The following is a 27,262-nucleotide window of genomic DNA, read 5'->3' on the forward strand; positions in this document are numbered from 1 at the left end:
GACAGAGTCTTTATCATATTTCATATATTATACAAAATAATATTTTTATCACTTTGGAAATGATAAGGAGTACTCAATAAAATGTTGACATATTACAGACATGATCCAAAATTTCTCTAAATTTCTAATTTGCAACCTTCACTTTATTTATGATGATGAATTATTAACTATAAGATGCTAGAAACTTATACAGAAAGTTCAATTTAGTTTATATTTCATTAATTTTTGCAAAAAATTAATTGATTTTTAAGTCATTGAATTATTTTTTATGTATTATTTCTTTAGTAGTAAATTTACATCACATGTCTGTAGATCTATTAAAAGGTTGTTTTTCACTAAGAATAAATGAAGGACTGCTTATAAGTTCTGGAAATTCAGTTGTTAAAGTTGATTATCTAATCATTAATTTATTTTATTTTGCAAGTAGCACATTGATTTTAGAACGATTTATATATGAATATAACATGGACAATTTTCTGACAATTTTCTAGGAAAACCTGAGAGAATTAACTATTGACTTACATAATATCGTATAAAATGTCTAATTGTTTTACATTTGAACTAAAGAAAAAAAAGGTTTTGTCTCTGATGTTTATTGAAGTTTCTGTAGACAATTTTATAAATAATGCAGTAACGGGAAAGAAATCAACCTGTAACTAAAAACCATTTTTTTTATAAGTTGTAATAAAGCTATAATTAGGTATAATTAATTTATGAATAACAAAACATCATAGACAACATAAACCTATATATTCTTGAGAGCTTCAAAAAAAATCTAAATTAAAATTCAACATGCCCAAACAAAAAGTACTTTTTCACTTTAAAGTTACTAACAAAACATCAACTAATTAGATTTAATAAGCACATCATGTTTTACTTGATTAACTGTTAAATATGACCATATCACTATAGAACTGGCTAGGAACATCATATGAAAATCACATCTCTACCACACGTCGTCGTGTGAGATAATATTACGCGGACAGACGCAATTTTGACGCACTTTATTGCGTCCACTCGCCTCACAACTCTCTTTCATTATGTCTCGTAAGGGGTTGATACACAAAAGCACAATAAATATATATAAATACAGCTATTATCTTTTTTTAATGTGAAAAAAAAATTCAATTATAAAAAATTATATATCATATGAAGATTATTTTTATATTTATAAGGATGTCATGGCTCATTTAAATCTCCCAGAAATAATGTTGGCTAAAATAAAAATTGCTGTACTTGTAATGTATGACAACTTTTTCTGTCATTTTTAAACAGTGGAGAGCGAAATCTGGACAAAATTCTACTACTAAAAAAGATTCGTTATGTAATATATTTGTTGCAAGTATAATTAAGCATCTTATACTAGTATGTAGGATATGGTGTGGATATATTTTCTTAGGCTTAAATTATTACAGAAAGTGTGGGTTCAATACGAATGAACACAACAATAATAATATCTTAAGTTTAATTGAAGATTTGGTGGGCAGGTGGGTTGTCAATACTCCCCTATAACACGGTATTGTTAGGGACTACCTTACTTTTTCATGCACCATTGAAAGCTCTAAAACCCCCTGGAAAATGTCTGAACACTTAACTGCCGAAGCATTATTCTAACAGTTTCAAATAAATTAGACAATTCTACCAAACACTTGAAAGTTACCCATATGGTTTAAATCATTATTATGAAGTAACAGACTAATCTACAAAATATACATCAAAAGGGGCTTTACTATGAGAAAACTTAGTATTGTTGAAAATCTGTTTAAAATTTTGTTGTAATTTACCCAAGTTTAAATTTATATTTGTCAAATGTACCTAAGATATGGAACTAAATTTTTTATTACTTGACTGATCAAGTATAATAGAATTTGATTCAAAAGCTATACATACAAGTGTTTTTTTTAAAGTAATGGGTATTATTCCTGCCCACCCACCAAAAAAATCAATCATAGAATGTGTGTGTACTAGTATTTGTCGGCTTTTGGTGAGGCTATCATAGAGATCTTTATGTAACAATATACCTAGTTTGTTTCTATATATAACTTATAATCAGTGAACCAATAAAAATTTCAAGTAACTATAAGTACACACACTCACATAGACACACAAACGAACATCACTGTATAGACACACAAACGAACATTACAATGTATGGAGAGTGAAAGAATTGTGTAAAAGATAAACACTTTCACTCTTAAATCAGAAATAAAGTAATGTGTAAAAGGTCTAAAAAAATTTGAACTTGTAAAGAAAAGAACTAAAGCAATTTACCTAATGGTAAGAAAAAAAGGGCTATTTTCCCCTTAAAATCATATTTTCAGGCCTAGTATTTTTTCCAACCCCTGTCAAAACAATGTGCACGCCACTGTAAACAATAATCATAACAAAATATTCAAAAAAAATCAAAAACCTAAACTGCCATTTAAAATCTTTATTTTTTTTATTTTACGCCCCTAAGGGTGATTTCTCTTAGGAGGCACACTTATTAAATTTAACCAACCAAAGAATTTTTTATCCAATCTTAACCAGACAAATGCCATCTAGCTAAAAAAGATGCGTAGATTTCATTTCTGGCAACCAGAAAATCCGCAGAAAGATCCAAAAAAGTTTCATTAAAAAAAAACCTTACACCAAAAATGACAAACAATAATTATAACGACGACTTAGTTTCTTTTTCCTGTTTAATACGAATATTGAAACTAATTTTCAGGCATGCATGTTTGTTGGTATAGTACTTTTTTTAGAAACCAAAATACAGACATATATAAAACTACGAAATTGTATATTAGTTACTAGAAAGATTATATTTTTTTTCTTGCTTTAAAACAACTTTTTGTACATAAAAACCCGTAATGTCTTCATTATTGACACAAACATGCATGCTGTATAGTTTTTAAAAAATTAGTCAAATAAAATACCTGATTAGAATACAAAGCAAGAAATAAAGGTTATCAACTCCCTATGAGCTTTTTGTGTTAAATAGAATTATTAATAAGAATAAAAGAGTTTCAAAAAAAAGTAAAATAACAAAATGTTAGGTGAATTGTTAATATTAAATCAATCAAAAAATGTTTTACATTCTTATAATTAATTTCAATAAAACATATATATGCTCAAGAAAGGTTATTTATAATTATGAATTCTACCAGACTAAAATATAAAAGTGGAAATAGTTTATGAAGACGACACAAAATGATTTTAAAAATTACTTATTTTTATCTTTTTTTTAATCTTTAACAATTTTAATGTTTTTATTATGTAAATATATAAAGTATTATTCAAACTTAAAGGATTTAATCATTTTCTTTGTAATTTATATGTCAAAACAGTGTAAAAATGAAGTTCTTAATTACGAATTTTCAAATCATTAGATTTTAATACAATTTATTATAGAAATAAAGAATGATTTCAACAAAAAAAATTGCTACAAAAAGGCTTACTGTATTATTAAACTGACTTAATTGTATAATTGCATTTATTTTGTTTATTTACCTTGAAAAATGAGTGTTTAAGTGCTGCATTGGTTAAAATCAAACCTAAAAGTGCTCTTTATTCAGTGACAGAGTGAAAAAAATATATACCTTGTTTTATAGTTTTTGATCTCTTTTTTTATATATTTTTATCTGATATGTATATCAAAATTTAAAAGTATCTATTTCATTAGATATTCATACTTTGCTAAAACGTCTTGGTTACTTTTTGCACTATATTTGCTCTAAAAAGGATTCTTTATCTGACTTTTACATTTAAAATGAAAGATTTTATGCTAATTTTTGTGTTGACTGTAGAAAAAAATAATTATTTTGTTTATATGCAATTTTCTATAATAAAATGTGAGAAATGCCTTTTTTTCACATGTAGGGCGAAAAAAGTAACACTGAAAATATTTTTTACGTCTTAAGCATGTCCTAAACTCAAAGATAATTAACTTTCATAAAAGATTTATTTCAGAATATGTCATTTAGGGCATAAAATTAATTTTGCAAATTAACATTGCAAATGTTTGCCAATAACTTTTTAAAATGATTTCTGCGGATTTTCTAATTTACATGGGTGTTTTCTACACATTTTCCCCTTTCTAAAAATACCTTCCTCATAAAGATTGGCTTCCGAAAAGTATATACTTTCCGAAAATGATATGTGGAGGGTGAAGTTAATCTCCCCAAGAAAAGTCAGAAATCTTCCATGGAACTATAAGAAGGTTAACCGTTAGGGAGAATCATTTGGGTTCAGCGGTTAGACAGATTCTATGCTACACGCAGACAAACATCCTGTTACTAGATGCCAATAGCCAGACATTTTCCATATAGTTTAATTGTCCCTATGTTTCTAAATACTTTACACTTACACTTTCTATGGCAATGTAGGATAGAGAGAGAGACAACAGACAGATAATAAAAGGGAGAAGAATAAGGATTATGGAGGAGGGAAGGGAGGTGATGTTAACAATGAATAAAATTTTAACCGAGAAGAAACCAGCTAAAATTGAATGGTTATGTCACATTTACAACTTTGACACAGGGCTCTGACAACGGATATATTAATACTTAGATATTACACCAGATTTTCATGTTCTCAAATTAAGTGAAACTTGCAGTGGGTTAAAAAACGATTCCCCCTTTCCATCCCCTACCCTCCTACAGGTTGAATGAACTTACCATTAAATGAGTTCACTATTAGCAAGCTAATTTGACGACAATTTTTCCCTGTTAGATCATAATATCCACGTATATTCTACATCAATTGCTCTAACGTAAACCAAGCAATTTTGTTTGACAAATATGGTTGTCATACTAATTCAATATTTATTTAGTTGCGCAGATACTCTATACAAATGATAATCATCATTTCTTACATTAATCAATTATATATGATATCATCACCAAAAGGGGTAAGTGGAATGGTAGATTACGTTTTTTAGAGGGTCAAAACCGTAATCATAGATTATATTTCTGCTTCTATTAAAATAGATTCAACTCCCCAACTGTAAAACACAATTAAGTTTTTCTTCCATTTAGAGTTTTTGTTTTCTTCCTTCAACATAAAATAGTAGGGTGGGTATTAAAATGGCCTTATTTTAAAGATTAAATGTTGACATCTAGGTTACCATTGTGCTGCCGATAGATGCTATTTCAATGCAATGCAATGGGTTAAATATATCTACCAGTGAAAATATCTACAAAGCCAGTGGTGCAAGGTGCCTCTTAACCATAGAAAAACAACATCGCCCAATTCGGACATTATAATGTTTTTGACACACAGAAAACTGTCCCGAATTTGTATTAATTTTGAGGAACAAGACTCCAGTTACGTCATATTTTTTTTTCCCGAAAAAGGGAAGGGGGAAAGAAAAAAAAGGGAAGGGGGGAAGAAAAAGAGGAAAGGGGGGAAGAAAAAAGAGATGGGAGAAAAGGGGGTTTTCCCCATCTCTTTTGAAGAGATTTTCTTCCCCCCTTCCCTTTTTCGGGAAAGAAAAATATGACGTCACTGGAGTCTTGTTCCTCAAAATTAATACAAATTCGGGACAGTTTTCTGTGTGTCATGTTCTTCCTATGCAGTATGCCTTGTGGTTAAGTGACGGAAATATTAATAACCTTCGTAGATTTAAACTTGAATAACCAAAAGTTAAGAAAAATATTCATTTAAGTTTTTTTCCATGACCTCCTTAATTAAAATAAATTTTACCATTTAAAAAAAATATGTAAGATTCGCAATTATTGATTTTGTCATACTTGTAATTGTATAAATTATACGGTTGGTTAATTATTGGTTTTGTAACAATTTTTGTACAAATATTGATTATTACTCTTTTATATTTTACTAGCGGCTACGCCCCTAGAGGCCTATAGCGGCACTTATAATGTTTTTTTTTTATATTTAAAATATGTCTATATGTTGCGTTTGACATTTATGATTGCGTTGAACTCTCTTTCTAAAATCGAGAACGTAAAAAAAATTTGATTTTTGTGATTTCTCTTGGGAGGGTGGTGGTGGTACCCTCCTCCAAAATAGTTAAAAAACCTTCCCGGGACATATGATAATCTACCCTGTTAAGGAGAACCCGATCGCTAGATATTTACGTTATTATAAATTTTTAAAATGTTTTGTGATCTTTTTATCAAGATTTTTATGACATCTCAGTTCATTTTTTCCGCATGTCCGATGGTTCAAGCATAATTTTTTTTAGCTTCGCAACTTCTAAATGTTGTCCTCCTTGTTTTATTATATCTTACTACAAAAAGTAAAAAGGCTTTTTATGTCTAAAGCCAAAGGTCTGAAAGGGTTGTAATTTTTAGGGAGGCATTATATATTGGGGTGGTTTAGGTAATTTTCGTGACATTACACGAACTCGCTTAGAGGCTAATGGGCGAACCAACTAGTATATGAAGAATGCAATAAGCATGGTTTTTTGAGCAAACTTTGAAAATAATGTTTGCTTTTTAAGATCGAGGTTGCGTGATGTTATTTCATTCTTTTTCACATCAGATGTTTTACCAAGTTGAAATGAATCTTTAACAGCAGTTAAAGGCTGGCAAGCCCTGATCAAGGACCAAATTCAGTCGCAAGAATTATTAAATCTGCAGCATAGCCGCTCTTCTCCCAACAAGCCGCAGTCGAGACGAATCTACCAAACTCGGAATTTCTATAACTTTTATATAAGATAGCGCACATTTTAAGTGTTTGGACAACAAATAGACTATAGCGTTGCTTTGTTTTTAATAGTATATTAGCAAACATAAATAAAAACACTAAGATTAATTTGTATAAATGTTTATTTCAAAACAAAGCACTAAATGTTCGGGAATTGAGCACTAAAATTATAATTTTTATAAAAAGTTTACATTGAACAACTTTATAATTATGATTAGAATAGCGTCTTTTTGTAAGTGCATCTAATTAAAATATATAATATTTCAAGATAGAACTAGACTCGAAAAATATAACATTTAAAAAGGCAACAACAAATTAAAATAGAATAGGTAGATGTTTTTTACTAAATATAGATAACTTTTCAGTTACTTAAATAAAGTAGCAATATATTCTCATGTGTATCCTTAAAAAATAAGCTCCTTGCATATTTTGACAGATATTATCTTTTTCAACAAAACTATATTTTTTTCATCACTTTTTTTAGGAATGTGCGTTTCCTTTCACTTAAATTAAAAAAGGTGAACTCAAACATAGAAATGAAAAATATAATGATATTAATAATGGTAATATAATTAAAAATATTTCTTCCTCCAGTTTGGCTTCGAAACCGATTAATATCCGTTGTATAAGAACTGGTTCTCGTCCTTACTTAACATAACATCTTATTGCAAAAATTTTCTGCGAATGTAAAAATAAAAATCATAAATAATAAATACCCGTTTCGTTAGCCCAGGCGTTTGGCCCCTCGGGCTAGCAAAACTGGTTTTTATCTTAAAAACTTTAATTTTAATATCCTCAGAAAGCTATCTATTATAAGTTGCGATAAAAAATACTATTAAGTACTCATTACCTAATTATAATAATACATATAAATTTCTAGACAATGCCCAAATTAGATGATGTAACTAAATTAGAGAGTAGAATATTACACAGAAAACATTACTATTTGGCACTAAGTGTTTTGTCTGCCATTTTAAGACTTAATTTTATTTGATTGTGACAAATCTATTGCTTTAAATCTTTAATATAGTAAGAATTACAAAACCTGTAGAACTGGATATAGATGTAATAAAAATCAGTAAAGACAACAAATATTACACTAATATGTCTTCTTTACCAATGCTTTGGAAGAAAAAAATGGCTATTTTAAACCTTTATCTAAACAGATCTAAGAAAGGTGAGAACTCAACTAATACTCCGAGATCCCACAAAACAAAGTGTTTAGTACATTTATACACCTCATAAGAACTAAAGTTCATATATATGACCCATACACAGGATTTGAAAATTTAACAAAAAAAATATAAATATTAACTGATCATAATCAGTTATTGGTTGGGTTGCTATAAATTGATTTTCAGCTTACTTTGATGTTACTAAATTATACTATTACAGGGGTGTATATTTTCAGCAATATTCCCCTCCCTCCCCCTACCAGGGGTGGGAGACTGAAATTCACCTATTTTTTATTTCTTATTTTTACTTTACTTTATATTGAAAAATATACACCCCTGTCAGTGTATAATAACACTTTATTTACCTTAGGGATCTCTTAGAATGTTTGGTTTTTGGCTGGGTCACTTAAAAACTAACAAATGTTTATGAAAATGCTTATTTAAATATATTTTTAAACTACTGAACTATAACAATAAAAGGCATAATTGAATTATAATTAATGACATAAAACTAATGGTAATGATATGATAAGATACAATAATGTTATGAAAAGGTAGGTGAAATATAAATTGTATAAAATTGTGTAATTCTATAATTTAAGCAAATTTATGAACTTTAAAGAATGAAGATTTTTAAGTTCAAGTTTATGATACATTATAATTGCAACCTAAATTTTTAAAAATACTTTTTAAAACACTATTTTCCTATTATGATATACATTTAAAGATATGGTGAATATCAACTGGATTTATCGTGATGTCTCTTACTTAAGTGAATAGAGATAATCTAGAGGCATACTCCTTGAATCAGCCAAAAGGAGAACGGAGGAAGTATATTATGTCTATTCCTAAGTACTAAAATAGTAAAATAATCTCAATGAAACAGTCTTTTTTTAGGATTCTACTAAATTTTGTATTTTATATGAAGAAAGAATTGTGTTGAATTTGAACTATCTATGAAAAAGATTTTAAATTGTGATATAAGGGAAGCACTGTTTTGTATAAAATTGAATCTATTTATAATATATATTATAGGAAAAAATTCAAATTAAAACAGGAAAAATGTATTTCATTGAAGGTAGATTTGTTATTAAAATATTATTTTAGAATATGCTATTTTACTTTTTCTTTTTGATATAGAAGTATACAAGTTGCAAGTACTGGTTGTAGTTTCAATTCTGTAATTCAACCCTAACCCCATACTAGACAGCTACGCTGATGCAATAAGCTCCATCCGTGTTCCTCTAACCCTGTTGGCCGTTGTAGCTGAAGCCGACAAACATCTCGGACACGCTGTCGCTGACCGACCCTAAGGGCGAGTCGAATGGCGGCATAGACGTGAACTCCTTGTCAAACATGGAGATATCGTCATCAGACCTAAGCATTGGTTTAAAAGGTGGGTCAACCCGGCGTTCATACATGGCGGTCCAATCCACTGATTTGAAGAATGGGTGGCATTTAATCGCGTCGCCGTCTTTCTCGCCGAAACCCAACCGATATTCAATCTAAAACATACAATTATACATACCCTTCTGTAGATTAAAATTAATGGTTTATACGTTTGGACAAAAATAGTTTGGAAACAACCAATCAAAATTGAATAAAAGTCCCAAAAGTTGTTAAGCCAACGAATAAGAAAACGTTATTAAAGAACATTGGGGAGTAGTGTAAAGAACAACCCATTGTCCCTTTCCTTCCTAGATATTTACCTTTCTATTGAGCAACTTTGTAATGATATTCTTGGCATCTGGGGTCAAATACTTTTTTAGTGACAGCTTCTGCTTTAAAATACGTTCTGTGATCACCTTACGGCTAGAACCTAAACAAAAATGTTTCTAAAAGTAAAGTATTTCTAAAATAATTGTGTTGTGTTTCATTAAATCTTTATGCCGTGTTATCTGATAGATAATTTAACACTAGGCTCATATTTTTAGTAGCGAAGCTACTCTATAATTCACTTTGTCCGTCAGTCAGTCCGTCAGTCAGTCAGTCAGTCAGTCAGTCAGTCAGTCAGTCCGTAACGCTATTGGGGAAATGGGATTTACTCAGCTCCTACAAAAGATAGATTGATGAAATTTTTTGACAACATTCATATTAATAAGGAGCGCAATTAACTATAAAATATCAATGGCGGTAGGAGCGCTTTTTAGCAGGTTTTAGGATATTTTTGTATTTTTCACATTTTTCTCCATATCTTTGGTGTTTATGGTCCGATTTCAAAAATTTTTTCAGTTATAGATATCAAAATTAAATTTTCTGCCATTTAAAGAAAACAACTATGACAGTCAGACTACCTTTAAACAGGTTTTAGGCTATTTTTGTATTTTTCACATTTTTCTCCATATCTTTGGTGTTTATGGTCTGATTTCCAAATTTTTTTCAGTTATAGATATCAAATTTTAAATTTCCTGTCGTTTAAAGAAAACAACCATGACAGTCAAACTGCCTTTTTGCAGGTTTTTGGCTATTTTTAATTTTTTCCTTATTTTTTCATTTCTCTTATGTATATAGTCCGATTTTCAAAAAAATGTTAAGTTAAGGATATAAAAATTAATTTCCTGTCGTTTTAAGAAAACAACCGTATTCCCATCCATGAATTTTTGGGCTTCGCTACTTATGGATGTTGTCATCCTTGTTATTTTAATCCCAGGCATCATGATTTATGGCAGTTATCCAATATCCATATTATCTAACTTAATGAAATGATTTAATAAGTTAAACCATAAGTTTGAATCTGGAATTTCCTTATTTCATTATCTAATTCCCCAGAAGATCCCACCCAAATTAAGTTAGTTAAAACTTAAAGGAAAGTAAGGCAACCAGTTAAAATATCAATACTTACCAGTGAATGGTGGACAACCAGTTAGCATGTCATGAATGAGGATACCAAAGCTCCACCAGTCCACCTCCTTTCCATGCCTGCTGAATTAAATGAGTATTATGTTAATACAATGCTGGAGGTTAGTATGCGTAAAATACCTAGTCGATACGTTTGTAAAAAATGAAAAAAATGAAATGGGAGGTAAAAAGACGAATTTATTTGAATTTGTGATATTATGTTCGTAAAAAGTATCATGTATTTAAGCAGTTTTACAACATAGGGGGGGTTAATGCAACCATCTCGTAATTAATGCATAAATGGCACTTAGAATTCGAATTTCGATCTGAAATTTTGCATGAGTAATCCTTGGTAGGTCTATTTTCCCTAAATCGAACAAAAGTTGGAAAAGTAACGGCTAACGGCTCAGCCGTTTAGCCATTTTTTGGCTATTTTCGAGGTACGAAACCTATCTCCACATTTTGCTGCTCCAAAACGTTTTCAAACGGTTCAAGCCGGTAGTTGCTCGTACTAGAAATAAAAAAATGTTTTTTTTGTATCATTTCACATGATTTAAAGCAAAAATATGTTTCAAAAAGTTGATTCCTACGTAATTTTTGACAGATTTGCCCTAAAAATGGCCAAAAAACGGCTAAACTTTTTTAACTTTTTGTTCGATTTAGGGAAAATAGACCTACAAAGGATTACCCATACAAAATTTCAGATCAAAATTCGAATTCTAAGTGCCATTTATACATTGATTACGAGATGGTTTCATTAACCTCCCCCCCCCCCCCCCCTTTATTTACAATTTTGTTTAAACTTAACATTCTGCTTATTCAGTGACTTCTGACACTCTACAAGTTTTATTGTTAGTGAAGTTGCCGTTTGAGGGCCTTCCTTTATGGATTTTATCATCCTCTTTAGTAAATATTGACTCACCCAGAACTGTTTAGAATCTCCGGGGCCATATACTCAACAGTGCCACAGAAGGTGAAGTTAGTCTCATCGGTTAAGCTTCTCTTTATACACCCGAAGTCGGTCAACTTGACACGACCCTCTCTGCACAACATAATATTCTCAGGTTTAAGATCCCTACAAACATGAAAAAAATATTAGTTTGGTAGTTTTCAAAAAAATATTTTAGGTGCCATTTATACACGTATAAAATTATGACTTAATTAAACCTCCCATAAGTACATTAAGTAATTTCTGTTGTCCTTTAATTCAACAAAAACATTATATTCGTAATCTTGAATTTTACAATTTTCCTCCTGTTTTGAATTCATTTCTGTGACATTATTGCATCATAGAAAAGATCTGTAGGTGCATGACTTTTTGAAAATAAAATTATCCTTGGAAATTTGCCAGATAATTATAAAACATTTCTATTTCATTTGCAACTTATTTAATATAACCTTTCGAGTAAAAAGGCGAACTCTAGACAAAGGATCGAACCGTCCATTTGAATTTGCCTCGTTCTAAAACTTTTCATGGTGATTCTTTTAATATTAGGGTACAATTTGAATTCGTACTTACTTTATTATCATTTATAGAGTCCATATGTCTATTCTAAACTTGTGGATTTTTTTCAGTTGATACGTTGCCGTTAATTTTAAACTTGAATTAGTTATTTTAGCTACCTATTTTACAACATATTTTATTATAATAATCAGTTCCCTTAGTGTATATTTGAGTGGTCCACTAAGCTATAGAGGGATGAATCTGAATAAATTATCCTATACAACAAGAAAAAATGTCTCACCTATAAATAATACCAACACTATGAAGGTGGTTGAGAGCCAGCAGAATCTGGGATAAATAAAATATGGCGGTATCCTCCATGAACATTCTCTCCTTCTGGAGCTGGGTGAACAGTTCTCCCCCCGCTAGATACTCAAGAATTAAATACACCTAAATACAAACATTAATTACTACAAAATAACAATAGAATTCAATAGAACTTTATTTTAAACTTTGCATTTTTAAAACCTATAAATCAGATATAGCAGCCGACGGTAATTTTTCTAAAATCCGATTCAGATTCTTGATTATCTCAAATTTGGCGGATTAATTTACACCCGACATAGAATTTTGTTTCTGGTCAAAACATTGTTGGATTTTAATCCAAAAGGACTCTGATGAGGATTGCCTATTACAGTGTAAATAGGATCCATAATTTTAATGTACAATAACTTCTAAGTTTTCAACAAATTTATAGTTGTTACATTTAAAAAGACCGTCTTACCTTATTTTTAGCTTGAAAGGCATAGATTAAATCAACAATAAATGGATGTTTGACTGATTCTAGTACGTCCCTTTCCAACTAAAAATAAATGATTGGATTAAAACTTGTAAAACCATCAAATTTACATAAAGGAATTGAAATATTAAAATGTAAATAGTTAAAAATAATTTAATAAAAAGACACCTTAGCATGAGTGTTAATTTCCCTTTCAATAACTTTTGTTTGTTTGTTTCTACTCAGGGAAGCTTTCTTCAAAACCTTCATGGCATAAATTGCGCCCTTGTCTTTTCCTGTCATCTTGCGTACCTAAATAGAGAAGAAACAATTACAAAAAAAATACATATTAATAGAATTTATTCTGTAATAAAAAATAACTGAAACAAAAGCCGCCTGTCCAAATTTTAAATCTTAGGCTAGTAGGTAATAAATCTTATTATAAAACATTATTTAATAAAGTTAATTTTATTTATAGGAACATATCTTTAATATTTTACTTTAAACCATTAGATCTTTGAATATAAACCTTCTATTAGACATATAAGATGCTTAACTGTAAAGGAGAACCAAATTGGTTTAGCGGCAGGGGCGTCCAAGCTTTTTCATTTGGGGGGGGGGGGGAATTTGAAAATAAAAATAGGCACCCCCAAGCTCATTTTTTGGGGGGGTAATCTTTATATCATAGAGGGAAGCTTTTTTATTTGGAGGGGGGTAAAATTTGAAAATCCAAAATTTTTGGGGGTGCCTACGGCACCCCCAAATTCACTTGAGGGGGGGGGTAATACTAATCACCCCTTTACCCCCCCCCCCCCTTGGACGTCTATGTTTAGCGGTTAGCGATATCTCATGCTACAGGTGTACAGGATACTTGTATATATATCCTTGATATTACAAGAAGATTTTTACCTGAAAAACTTTAGCAAAACCTCCAGTTCCCAGAACCTTCTTAACTTCAAAATCCTCTAATATGGGGTGGTCTTCCTTCTTATTCTCTGCATTCTATAAACAATAAACATTGAATCATACTCACAGCTATGTTCTCTAGTGCAGTAAGGCAGGTGTCCTATTTCAAATATTATCAAAAAAGTACCTAATTGATTTGCTTAGGGCGAAGCAGATATTTAGGATTAGATTTTACTGCTATATTAGGTTTATCAGGATACATCTAAGTAGTACCAACACATACCATCATATTTCACAGGATGGGGTTTTAAATGAGTAAGGATTAATCTTAGTAGTTATGATACCTATATCTTTCATTGTCTCAACCATATCTCTTATTAGATAGCTGATAAGAACTTTCTTTGAAATTGTTTGTTTGTTTGATTAGCCATAGTTTCTTAGAGTTTGGACCTAGGACTCCTGGAATATATTGAGCCACTTTTGTATAGCCACCAGGGCCAGCTTAAGCTCCACGTTCAAGTATGACTTGACACGCTGTCTCATGAGTGCTCTTCGTTATTACCTCACCCTCGCCGATTTTTAGTATGGCAGCCTCAGCAGGTGTCCCAGATTAAGTCACCGTAATAAATGACACTCTCATCAGGAGCCTGGGATTAAGGGATGTGTTAGTATTATACACTTGATCATTAGGCATCCAAACTACCTAACAATCTCCCTTCTAACGCAACTGTGGGAGGTTGCGTGAATGAATGTAGAATTTGAGACAACATGTTGTGATAGCAACACAAGTGGGTTTGACGTCGAATTCGCATTACCGTAACTCAATACGTTACCACAGAGCTACGGTACCCCCTTAATTCTTTCTTTGAAATCTTTTAGACTGGTTTAAATCCCTATACAATTTAAAACTTGCAAAGGCCGTCTTGCAGATTTCAAATTCAATGATATTAATCAAAAGGCTAGCTATAATTTATAGAAAAAGATACTTTGACTCATAAAAATCTTTAATGAAAATATAAAGTCGGCGAAACATTGTTACATTTGATGGACAATAATGTGAAAATTACCTTTAATTGCACAATATCAAAAGATTCTTCATCAGAGTTGTTATTAATCTCATTTTGATCCCGGCCAAAGTCCAACTCGGACATTTGGTCGGCCAGATCTTTATCCTGTCCCAGCCCAGAGTCTGCAGTGCTCAAGTCCTGGCCAAGATCATCAATTTTGAATAGCTCCTCCGTAGCTGCGCTACTGCCATTTACACAGTGAGGTAGGTCAGATGCGTTCATTGTGCACGATTTTATTAATTTAACTAACTAACATATAATATATAATTCTTCTAGATATATTTTATTAATAAAAAGTCTTTGTTAGCTCTAAATGTATAAAAATATTTTATAATTTCACTAAAGTTTATAATTTTCACACAGGCTATGGAATATCTGGCATAATAACTGTTGAATAATCGCTCAAAATTGGTACATTGTAGAAGGAAAGGGACTCGAACACAGAACCACAACAAGGAGTTTCATCTCGTATCATTTTAACTTTATTTTCCATGGTAAATTGTGAATAATAGTTATTTTAAATATTAAATAACACACTCTGTGTACTTTTGAAGGTCGAACTATGAATTTAACCCACGTTTTTGTGTTACACCATCCAATGTAGAGAGAGTAAAGTATTATTAAGTTGGCTTTCTAACTGTCCTCTCCCTCACTCTTATTTTCATATATGGCAAGCTATGTCCACTTTTCTGCTGCCTTCGCCTTTTCAACTCCAAGACTTCCTCCTTTGCCTTGTTGCGTCATATGGATAACGGTTGCCATATTTTATTTATATTGTAATAATCAAAAATAAATAGTAATATAGAAATATTAAACTTTATTGATGCAAAAGTCTTTTCAAAAATTAGAATATAATTTCATCAAATGAATTTCATTTTTTTCTTTTAAAAATGTGTAATTTGGCAACTGTATTGTTTTGTCTGCGTTGCAAAGGTTGCGTGATTTTTATAATTGTTTGCAATGTCGTCTTTGTATTGAAAATCCTTTTAATGATAAAGTTTTTTTTTAAATTTTGTTTTATTATTTTTCAATATGGTCTTAATTGTTTTGATGAAAATGTATTTGTTTTAGTCATTTTAGTATTCTGAATTATCCAAACAAGGCCGGTTTTTCAATTATGACGTATCATAAGTCCAGTTATAGAAGCTTGGCCAGGAATAGGATGAATGACAAAGAAAGGTGATTGTCATAGAAACGGTTAACAATCCTGCAATAAAAAATACAGAATAAGCACATTTTAAAACATTACAAATAAGATATTAATTACTTATTCATACTTGAAAAAAACAATTTGCGTTATGACCGATTGGCTTTGTTTAATTTTTAAAAGCCAAAATAAAAATTCTTCGGTACCTATCAAAATCCAAAACTCATCTAGGCTTTTTAAAAGAAAATATTCGTTAGATTAAACACTCTGGGAATTATGAAAATCTAAAAAATATCTGTCTCAATAATTTTTTCTTTTGTTTTATCATTTTTTTTCAACTAAAAAAACATTTATTTACACTAAAACAAGGATGACAACATCCATAAAAGCGAAGCTCTGAAATGGAAGGACAAACGAACATTAACACTTGTAGATTGTCAGAACTGAATTAACAGAATATTAATGCAGCAGTACAAACAATATTTTATGAAAATTTGTTGCAAAACTGTATGAATAGATGATACTTTTTAAGGACATACTTACATTTTTGGGACTTGTTTATAGAGATGCTTCGCTTATAACATTGTACCTTGTTGTAATAGGAATCAGTTGTCAAAAAATCAGAAGAATCGGATAATTTTAACATACAAACATTTGTTGTCAAAAACGTTAAAAATCGACATGTTTAAAATGGACGTACGGACATTCTGGTATTGTTTATAGAGTTGCTACGCTTTTTAAATTGTACCTAACTACTATAGGAATTATCATGCAAAGTTTGGAATCGATAGGACAATTCTAACCTTTTTAAATTAATGAAAAGAGCTAACTCTCTGTGACGGACGGACGGACCGACCCTAATTATAGAAAAGCTTCGCTTTTAAAAATATCTCTCAGTTTCACCACACTAAACACTCAATTACTTTACCTTTTTTGTAGCATTCGTAAAGCTCCTATTCACACTACCACCTCTATACACACATAGAGACATCATGTCTCTTGAAAAAGATATTTCATCCTTTTCTCCACAATGATAGCGTCTGCGCCGATTCTTCTGGGAGGCTCTGTATTCAAAGAGACAACAAGGATGACAACATCCATAAAAGCGAAGCACTGAAACGGTAGGACAAACGGACATTAATACTTGTATAGTGTCTGAACTGAATAATCAGAATATAAAAGTATAAGATTCGAAGCAAAATTGTAAGTAAATTTGTTGAAAAACTGCTTGATACAGGATAATGTTTATGGACATACTTACATCTTTAGGGCTTGATTATAGAGTTGCTTCGCTTAAAATATTGTTCTTTGTTGTCCCAGGAATCAATATACCAAATATCAGATCAAACGGATAATTAGATCATATAAAAATTTGTTGTTAAAAAAGTAGAAAAATCAACATGTTTAAAATGGACGTACGGACATTCTGTAATGATTATAGAGTTGCTACGCTTTCTAAATCGTACCTAACTATTACAGGAATTACCATGCAAAATTTGAAATCGATAGGACAATTCTAACATGCTTAAATTAACGAATAAAAGCTATTTAAAAAAGTAAAAAAATCAACATGTTTAAAATGGACGTACGGACATTTGGGTAATGATTATAGAGTTGCTACGCTTTCTAAATCGTACCTAACTACTACAGAAATCACCATGCAAAGTTTGAAATCGATAGGACAATTCTAACATGCTTAAATTAACGAATAAAAGCTAACTATCTCGGACGGACGGACGGACGGACGGACGGACGGACGGACGGACGGACGGACGGACCGACCCTAATTATAGAAAAGCTTCGCTTTTAAAAAGGACACACGACTAGTAAGTATATTCCCAGAGAAGCAAAACCTAATTGATTTGAGCAGTTGCCGAAATCTAAAGCTTCAGACGGACAGACAGACATCGGTCTATATTACATTACTAGCGGCTTCGCTCCTAGCCTCTAGCGGCTTTGCCCCTAGAGGTTTGATCTACCTAACTTTTTGTATTTTGGATTTAAAAGAAAAAAATTATATTTTTTTTTGGGGGGGGGGGTAGACGACCCTACTATTTTAATTTTAGTTTTAAAAATAATTTTTTTTTGGGAGGGGGGGGGGGTATTTTTCATTTTTTAGGGTGGTTGGGGGTGTCTCACCCTCAAGAAAATAGTTATAACCCTTAGGGACCTATGAGAAGCTACCCTGTAAGGAGAACCCGATCGGTTTAGCGGTTAGCGAGATCCTTCGGTACAAACAAACAAACATCGTTCTACTTTGTATTATAGACTAGCGGCTTCGCCCCTAGAAGCCTCTAGGGGCACTGGTAGGAGGGGGAAAAGTCGACCTCATTCCATTTTAAATTTGATTTTCAAAAGAGTTAAAAAATATTTTTGGGGGGAGGGGGTGAAGACACCCTCTCCAAAAATATTTTAAAACCCTCCCAGAACCAATAAGAAGCTTCACTGTAAAGTAGAACAATATCGGTCCAGCGGTTAGCGAGATCCTTCGGGACAGACAAAAACGCTTACTACTATACAAAGGAGTAGGATAGAAGGATAGAAAATATATTTATTTTTAAAAAATCACACAACCTTTCAATTCTCTCTTTGCTTATTCTGAAAATATTATCTTTGTCAACAAAAGCTGAGTAAAATAAATATTATCTGATCAATAAATATACGTGGCTCACACACATAATGTGTACATAGTGAAGGTTAATTATATCCACAACTAAATAGCTCTGAGCCGTGTCATAGAAAAAAGATTATTTTCATTAGATTTAGGGCGCATTCGTTTTTCCTTTCAAAATAAGATAAAAAGGGGGCTCTTCGGTAAATTTCTTTATTGTATGATTTTTAACACAACGTTTTCAACACTAAGGAAGCTCATAGATATTAAAAAAAAAGTTTTCGAAGTAATATAAACAGTTGAAGAAAAAATAAAGTGAGTTAGTTTTATTGGCTCACCTGAAGGAGGTCAGCCTCTAGGCTAGTCTCCTTCACACCACACCATTTGAGGCTAGGGCCCACACTTCAAATTTATAAGATATCGAATAATGGGAGGGATTTTATGTTTAGAAAGGGACATATTTATAGGTTTTATATTACAAGCAATAGAATCATACTGGATCAGTACAAAAAACTCTTTTTTAAATATTATGAAAGGATGTTCTGGCCGTATACTTTTGCATAGCTATTGACAAAAGTTTATATGAGAGATAGATTTGGTGAAAATGCCTTTAACAATTTATGTTATCATAGACCTTTTCAAGTTCATTTGTAAAGGGGATGTTAACACCATCCTACACCTTCTTCTGCACGCTTATGATTTTATACTTCATAAATTATAAGCAAGAATAGTTTTTCAGTTTTTTTGCTTAATCAAAAATATATTGTTGATAAGTTTTATAAAAACATTTTAGATTTTAAAAATGTATAAGAAATAAATAAAATCTTCGAATTCTCTCCTAAAAAAAAGAAGTATGTTAGGGTGAGCGATATATTTTTATAAATATGTTTAGTTAAAGGCGCTAATTGCACTTTATTTCACAAATTTTAAAACTGATGAAATATATATTTCACTTCCTTAACCCCTTCCCCGACCTCAAGCGCTCATATTTCTGACAGGGCCGGGAGTGTAACTCCCCCCACTCCACATTCAAAGAATGGGACAAAGAATCTAAATAAAATTAGTAATAATATAGGTTACACACCCCACCCGAAGGCGTGTTAGGTTAGAAAAAACCCCCCGCAGAAACGGTTTACACAGGATGTACTGGGACCTCATGGTGGTTTCAGAACATGCTTTCCCTAAATTGAGTTAGTAGCTTCCCATAGTAGAAAATTTTAAAATTACTTTTGGTGATAAAATTTACTTTTATTTTTAGACTACCTTCACCTAACCTGCTTTATTGTCTTATTTTGTCTTTCATGTTTATCATGCAAATTTAATGACATTGCAGTTGAAATGACAGATATTGGAGCTTTCTAAAAAGTTCTCTAAAATTTTTCTAGCTCTAATACTTTTTTAGATATCTTATTTCAAAGTATTGCTGTAAAATCATCTTTTACACAGCAAAAAGTTGAAATACAAAATTAGTTATTTTAGAGTAAATTACATGTATTTTCATATAAATCACTCTAAATTTGCTCCAAATTGACCAAATTGGACAGTTAAGGTGCCTAAAACTATCTATTTTCAATGGACAACCCAAATACATACTTTTAAAGACTATATAAGCCAATAGGAGCATGCTGAAGTGATTTTTAAAAATGCTAAAGGAAAAAATATTTCCTATTTTTTTAAATAAATTGAAATTTAATCGACTTTAGAAAGGATTTTAAGGTAAGTTATGGTGTATAAAGTTGTCACTTTGTTATTAGAAAGCCAATAACACAATCATCTGATATTTTGAACCAATAAAAATATATCTTAAGAAAAAAAAGACATAAACATTGAAAATAAACCAAAAATTGGTTAGAATTTTAAGCATTTCCAAGCAGGTTACAAATGTAATCTACTAATTCTAGTAATTTTTTATAAGAATAGTTGATTGGCTTTTTAGATTTTTTATAACCTTATGAAACAAAATTAGTTTTTGCCACCTTAACTAAAAAAACATAGTAATTAAAAGACTTTTATGGATGATCTCACATATAATAAAAGAAACAATTTATTCTTAGGCCACATTTTTTTTGTTGATAAACACTATTAGGTTCTCTAAACTAGTGCTGAGATTTTAAAAATAATAAATCATAATTAATTATGAGTTTTTTGTACCTTAAAACTCCTTTAACATTATTAAAAATGCCTTAATAGTGATTTTTAATTAAAATTAAATTACATTTGTTTCTTTGATATTTCATTTTAGCCTTCTCCTGTTGACTTAAAAAGTCTCAAAAAGTGTTGATTTGGATTGTTCATTGACTGTAGATAGTTTTAGGCACCTTAACTGTCCATTTTGGTCAATTTGGAGCAAATTTAGAGTGATTTATATGAAGATACATGTAATTTACTCTAAAATAACTAATTTTGTATTCAACTTTTTGCTGTGTAAAAGATGATTTTACAGCAATACTTTGAAATAAGATATCTAAAAAAGTATTAGAGCTACAAAACTGTTAGAGACCTTTTTAGAAAGCTCCAATATATGTCATTTCAACTGCAATGTCAGCGAATTTGCATGATAAACATGAAAGACAAAATAAGACAATAAAGCAGGTTAGGTGAAGGTAGTCTAAAATAAAAGTAATATTTGATCACCAAAAGTAATTTTAAAATTTTCTACTATGGGAAGCTACTAACTCAATTTAGGGAAAGCATGTTCTGAAACCACCATATGGTCCCAGTACATCCTTTGTAAACCGTTTCTGCGGGGGGTTTTTTCTAACCTAACACGCCTTTGGGTGGGGTGTGGTTAGTAATCACAATTAAACTTCAACAATATTATACAAATAATTATAATTTCCTTTGTAGGTCATAAATTTTAGGTAAGGATTAATTTCAGCGTAAATATCAGGCAAATTAGATCACAAAACGCAATTTCAGATAATATTGAAGCTACGGCCATTTTCTGTAAATTTCATGCAGTCGACAATAATGATATTTTTTCGTTTTACAGGAATATTAAGAATACAAAAATTTCACAGGTTAAAAAAAATTTCAATTTTTTTTTTTTTTAAATATAGTATTCTAAGATGAATTTATGGAATTTGCTGGAAAAAATAAGATCATACAAATTTTAATGCACTTATTCAGTGTGCTTTCTGCACTGTCTTTTAATATTATATTTAAGAATCAATGTCTATGTCCCCCCCCCCCTTGCACTAATAAATGTTTAACTGACAGACATATTGGTTTTCTTCAAAATTAAAGGATAAGGTTTTGTAAAAATTGTCAATTTATAAGGGTTAGATTAGAAAATAAGATACAATAATTATTATAAAGTCAAGAATACAAGGGGAATCTAATAAGTAAGCACAATTTAAAAGATAAAGAAAGAAAATGTTAATTAACCTGTAAATAAACAGTTGTTCTTATTCCAAATCCACAATTATTTTCGCAATTATAATTTGTATTGTGTATGTATAATTGAACATAATATTATTTGATTCACTTTAAAAAATCATAACGCTTTGCAATAGTACATATTAATTGTCATGAGCTACATAGTAGTTTAAAAGATATAAAAAAATTTCATTTCTTAAAAAAATGCATATAAGTCCATATTTATATAATTAAAAATGGTTTTTAGTTTTGAATGTTCGTCTGTAGGTTATTTTATAATCAGCTGCTGGAAAAGATATGTGTCTGAAATTTATTTTGTGAAGATTAACTTTACCAATAGGAAATTATTAGCTGTTATAAAACTAACTTTGTTTGACTGTTTAGGTGTTTTAGAAAACTCTTTCATTTAAATGCTTTGCTACTTATGTTGTTGTAGTGCAAATTTAAAAGAAACAAACGACATTTGCACATAAAAAATAAAATAAAAATAAGTAATAAAATAAGAATAGTTATGAAGATAAATTGCATAAAAATTGTATAATTGCCTAAATATGAAAAAAAGATTATAGACAAAAATATAAATTGCCAATTAAAGACTAAAGTTTTTCTTGTGAAAATGCAAAAAATGCAGTAAATTTGCATTCCTATGTTTTTCTTCAAAGAAATATGGAAATAGTAAACATTAGTGCCAGGAAAATTTGGCGGCAATCAACAACCAACCATATTAAACCATTCTTATAAACTGAGCTCTGATTGGTTTAGAGTACATAAGTCCGGCGGCACCTAAAAATATATTCACTTATTTAGAGAAATTGAATTTATTTCATTAAATGTTATGTATGAAATAAATGAAAAGTAGTTATTCAAAGTATTCTTTTCAATATGTGAAGAAAATTTCTTAATCATTATCAGAATAGAGATTACGCCTTAAAATACCAAAAAATATGTATCCATTTTAACAAACCATGAAAGTATTTACTAGAAATAAATCTTAATTTTCAAGCAAAGGCATTAAAGGAAATAGGAGTAAAATTGTGTATATGAAAGAAATATGTTTTATAATCTGATAATTGTATGAATATATATTGAATATTCATCCACCTAACAGAACAATGTTTTTATAACCTCCATACCACTTATAATTCATTCCCTTCTTCCCATAATCTTTCCCTTTTTTGGTCATCCCCTTCAACCACTTTAATCTGTTTAACCTTCCACTGTTTGCCTTTTAAGGGATGGTGATGGAGGACCCCAACCCCTCCTTTTAGTACACTGAGATGGTTGGGCTGGCGGTTGATGGTTACAATACCATATTTGCGGAACAAAAGCCGAGTAGATTTTCGAGTGTTTGGACAGTGTTGGAAGATGGGTGGGTAAGAGTCTAGAACCCCCCCCCCCCACTCGTAAAAATTATCAAACCCTTAATATGATTGAGTATAAAGTATATCTGACATGAAAAATATATCTTCTAACCGGTTTATGATAATAACAATAATAAAAGGAAAATCTCATTATTCGCTCTTTTTTTAGGTGCAACTACAAATCCTAGCGATTTTAAAAGACTAAAAATGATAAAAAGATTTTATCCCCCATTATAATAAAATTAGCATAATATTCGAAATGTAAACCTAGATATTTAATTATATCCAATATGATGCATTTCAGTATGGCTGAGAACTGATTCTAATTAAGTTAAAAGATATCAAAATAACAGCTTTAAAAAATGTTTTTTAATAAGTCAAAAAGCATCATTTTTAACTTAAAAACGGCGTAAAAAACGTCAATCTATAGCTTTAAATTACTAACAATATTTGTTTAAAAGTATTGTCATATTGGACGGTTTGTAACGTAAAAACGACGTAAAAAACGATTAAAATAAATGATATTCTATAGCCATTAAATTGCTAACAATATTTGTTAAAAGTATCATTAAATTGGATTGCTTTTAACGTAAAAATGGTGTAAATAAAAAAGGTTTAAAAACCGTTTTTCTATAGCCATTAAATTACTAATAATATTTGTTAAAAAGTATCGTTAAATTGGACGGTTTTCAAGGTAAAAATTACATAAAAACGATTAAAATAACCATTATTCTAAAGCCATTAAATTACTAACAATATTTGTTGAGAAGTATCATTAAATTGAACGATTTTAAACATAAAAACAACGTATAATACGATTTAAAAACCGCTATTCTATAGCCATTAAATCACTAACAATATTTGTGCAAAATTGTCTGTAATATGATGCATTTCAGAATGGCTGAGGACAGACTCCAATCTAGCGGATATAGCCATATATAGTTTATAAAACTTTGGGTACCAAATGTAATCTACAGTCCAATGTTTACAAATGGTTATAAAACTTTGGGTACCAAATGTAATTTACAGTCCAATGTTCACTAATGGTTATAAAAGTTTGGGTACCAATTAGTCCTGATTTAATATTATTTGCCTTATTTATTATAGGTTTAATAATTGAGAGAAAATTGCCTGTAATATGAGGCATTTCAGTATGGCTGAGAACTGATTTTAATCTAGCGGATATTTATCGGTTGCAAAGCCATACTGAAAAAAATAAAAGATCCCTCATTCATGGAAATATTTACAAGGTAGAACATGTTGTATAGTTAGGTTGCTAATATGGACCTCATTTATTGGTAAGGGGTAAGGGATTGGGGGCAGACCAACATGGCAGGATTTATGCTAGTTTTCATTTACTAGGTTTAAATTTAGGATCAATTATTTTTTTCCTGTAACAAAATTAACATTAACTTTTTGTGCAAAAATAAACCACTGAAAAAAAAGAAAGGAGTCTGAAATTTTTTGTGTAGATTCCTTAGACAAATAAAAATCGCAGTTCTATTATGCTTCATGATTGATTTTTAGGTTTAAACCCCTATAATTATGTAATCTTTGTTCGTAGGTTTTACGTTTAAATTTCAGATCAATTATTTTTTTCCTTTTACAAAATTAACATTAACTTTTCGTGCAAAAAAACCCACTTAAAAAAAAGATAGGAGTCTGAAATTTTTTGTGTAGATTCTTTAGACAAATGAGAATCGCAGTTCTTTTATTTTTACGTTTAAATCCCTTTAATTATGCAATCTTTGTCCGTAGGTACTACGTTTAAAAAAGTCTTTTTTTATACTATTAAATAAAAAATGTTGATTGTCTTTGAGTGTCGTTTACTCGTTAGCCTTTCAATGTAGATCAATGAAATTTTAAACATAGCTAGTTAAAGTAGTTAGTAGTCTCTGTATAAAATTTCATTAATATAACATGAATACAAAAAAACTTATTACAATAGTAAAAAACAACACTAAAAACCATAAACCCCAAATGAAAATAAAAAAAAACATTTTTAAAATAAATTATTTCAGACTGTTCACGTTATCGTCAGCTTAGGGGTTAATACAAGCCCATTTATTGAAACCATTTTTAAGATTTTTCATGAAAGCGAAAGTGTTCCCCATTTTCAGGCCATAAAGGGGGAGAGGGAAATGGCCACAAACCGGTTAGAAGATATATTTTTCATGTCAGATATACTTTATACTCAATCCTTAATATAGAAAGTTTCTAAAAGATGGGGGGGGGGGGGGGGGGATATAAGAGCCCCCCTTCAACCATAAGCCAGAAGCTATTTGGATAGTTATTAAAAATTTTCCCCAACCCACCAAAGTTAGCACACAATTAAACAAAAAAATAGTTGTAGGTACAGTAACAAAAATTAGTTAGTCATAATTTGATATACTTTTAAAGACCAATGACAGTACTATGGATGGGAGAGTGGTTTCTAAATGTTTCATTTTTTATTTACACTGTGAAACCAACAATTAGCTGAATTGAAATGACATCTATAAATAAAAAGGGGTCGGTGGCTGCGTCCGCATGTAGTTGCAGTCATTTTGAGAAATATTTAGCAGCAAGTAATTCAGATTTATATTTGGACAAGGCAGCCGTATAATATAGGAACTTAAAGCTTTAATATAAAAATTCTACCGCAGCTGAATTCTTTTTTATAATTAGCAGCAAACTTTACTGCTGTCATTGTTGTTACAATTCGACGCTAATTTCTTTGTAAAAATCCACAGACCAGTTATTTTTATTACAAAAATCTGCAGCCAAGCTGCCACTTTTACAGCAATCTCTAGCTGTAACAGCAATAAAATATGCGGCTACCTAGCCTTGTACTTAAACCTTATACCAAATCTGAAACATGAATGATTTTCAGGATTGCTACCAGTCTAAAGAGTTGTATTCATTTCCTTGTACCACTTTAAAGATTTCATCATTAATGCTAACTTTTATATTTTGAGGAAAAAACCGTTATTACATTTATTTTTTATTATATGGAGCAAACAACAATTTACTCCAATTATCAAGATTTCATTTTTTTTTACAAATTTGGTTGTAGGAGGGCAAATAATCGAACTCCTTAAGGTAATGTAGTCCCTTATGGATAGGGGCGAAAACCCTGTTACATAAAAGTTTGCGTCAATTTAGGTTGCTAACATGGACTTCACTTATTGGTCAGTACGTTCATCCAGTAGGAGCGAAGAGGATGGGGTAACGGGTGTGGATGGGGAGATCGTTAATTTAGTCAGCTACAAGTTTTACTTTTATAGGGTACATGATAATCTGGTATAAGATCCAAGTAATAATAAGTCCATTTATTATTTCATACAATCCGACGTAAATTTTTGCTTAGTAGCAGTAAATTTATTGTTATTAATCATAGATTAGCTGAGCTCCTATCCTATGGAAATGGAATGAGGGTAATATTTTGATATTTGTTTAGATCTGAATAGATAGAGATGGTATAAAAGAAGAATTGATTAGTTGGGGAATTACAAAAATTATCAAAATATTTTGTATTGATATCAAGTATTTATTGGTATGTTTTTCATAACTATGTATATGAGTTTACTTCCTAATATTTTTCTATCTTCCTATCCATCTATCTATATTTACTTTTTTCCTTAACAGAATTTTAGATTGATAGAGTGATAGACTTTTACGGATAAAATTAGATTTAGAATTAGGGAAATTTACACAAAAAATGTTTAATGCAGCCGGAGAATAAAAAATTTTCCAGTATGGAAATTCAATTTCCACGAACAGACAGACATAGTGTTTTATTTGTCATTAAAATTTTCATCTTAAAATGTAGAAGCAAATCTGAAAAGAAGTTGAATGAAAAATCCACTCGATAATCATCTATCACCATACCTTAGTGTAAAGACATTAGGAAAAAAAGTAGTGATT

General features: G+C 30.5%; 1 protein-coding gene across 4 annotated transcripts; it reads right to left on the reverse strand.

Annotated features, from left to right (window-relative positions):
• Positions 1-7,035: 7,035 nt before the first annotated feature.
• On the reverse strand, positions 7,036-15,745 carry LOC145316069 (ribosomal protein S6 kinase beta-1-like). 4 transcript variants are annotated; one of them, XR_013878290.1, is made up of 10 exons: positions 14,860-15,745; positions 13,796-13,888; positions 13,076-13,198; positions 12,893-12,970; positions 12,410-12,558; positions 11,587-11,739; positions 10,669-10,748; positions 9,536-9,645; positions 8,192-9,331; positions 7,036-8,037 (listed from the first exon to the last, which is right to left on the reverse strand). XR_013878290.1 is itself a non-coding variant. In XM_080156362.1 (9 exons), the coding sequence occupies exons 1-9, from the start codon at positions 15,079-15,081 to the stop codon at positions 9,071-9,073; spliced, it is 1,269 nt and encodes a 422-aa protein (XP_080012488.1). In that variant the 5' UTR covers positions 15,082-15,745; the 3' UTR covers positions 7,036-9,070. The 4 variants fall into 4 exon arrangements, 2 of the variants coding, with proteins under 2 accessions (XP_080012488.1, XP_080012498.1); XR_013878292.1 differs by having other exon boundaries at positions 10,669-10,745; positions 14,860-15,612; XM_080156362.1 differs by having other exon boundaries at positions 7,036-9,331.
• Positions 15,746-27,262: the final 11,517 nt, after the last annotated feature.

The sequence above is a fragment of the Acartia tonsa genome, chromosome 1 (genome assembly GCF_053477335.1).
Source record: "Acartia tonsa isolate MP-2025a chromosome 1, ASM5347733v1, whole genome shotgun sequence".
NCBI lineage: Eukaryota > Metazoa > Arthropoda > Copepoda > Calanoida > Acartiidae > Acartia > Acartia tonsa.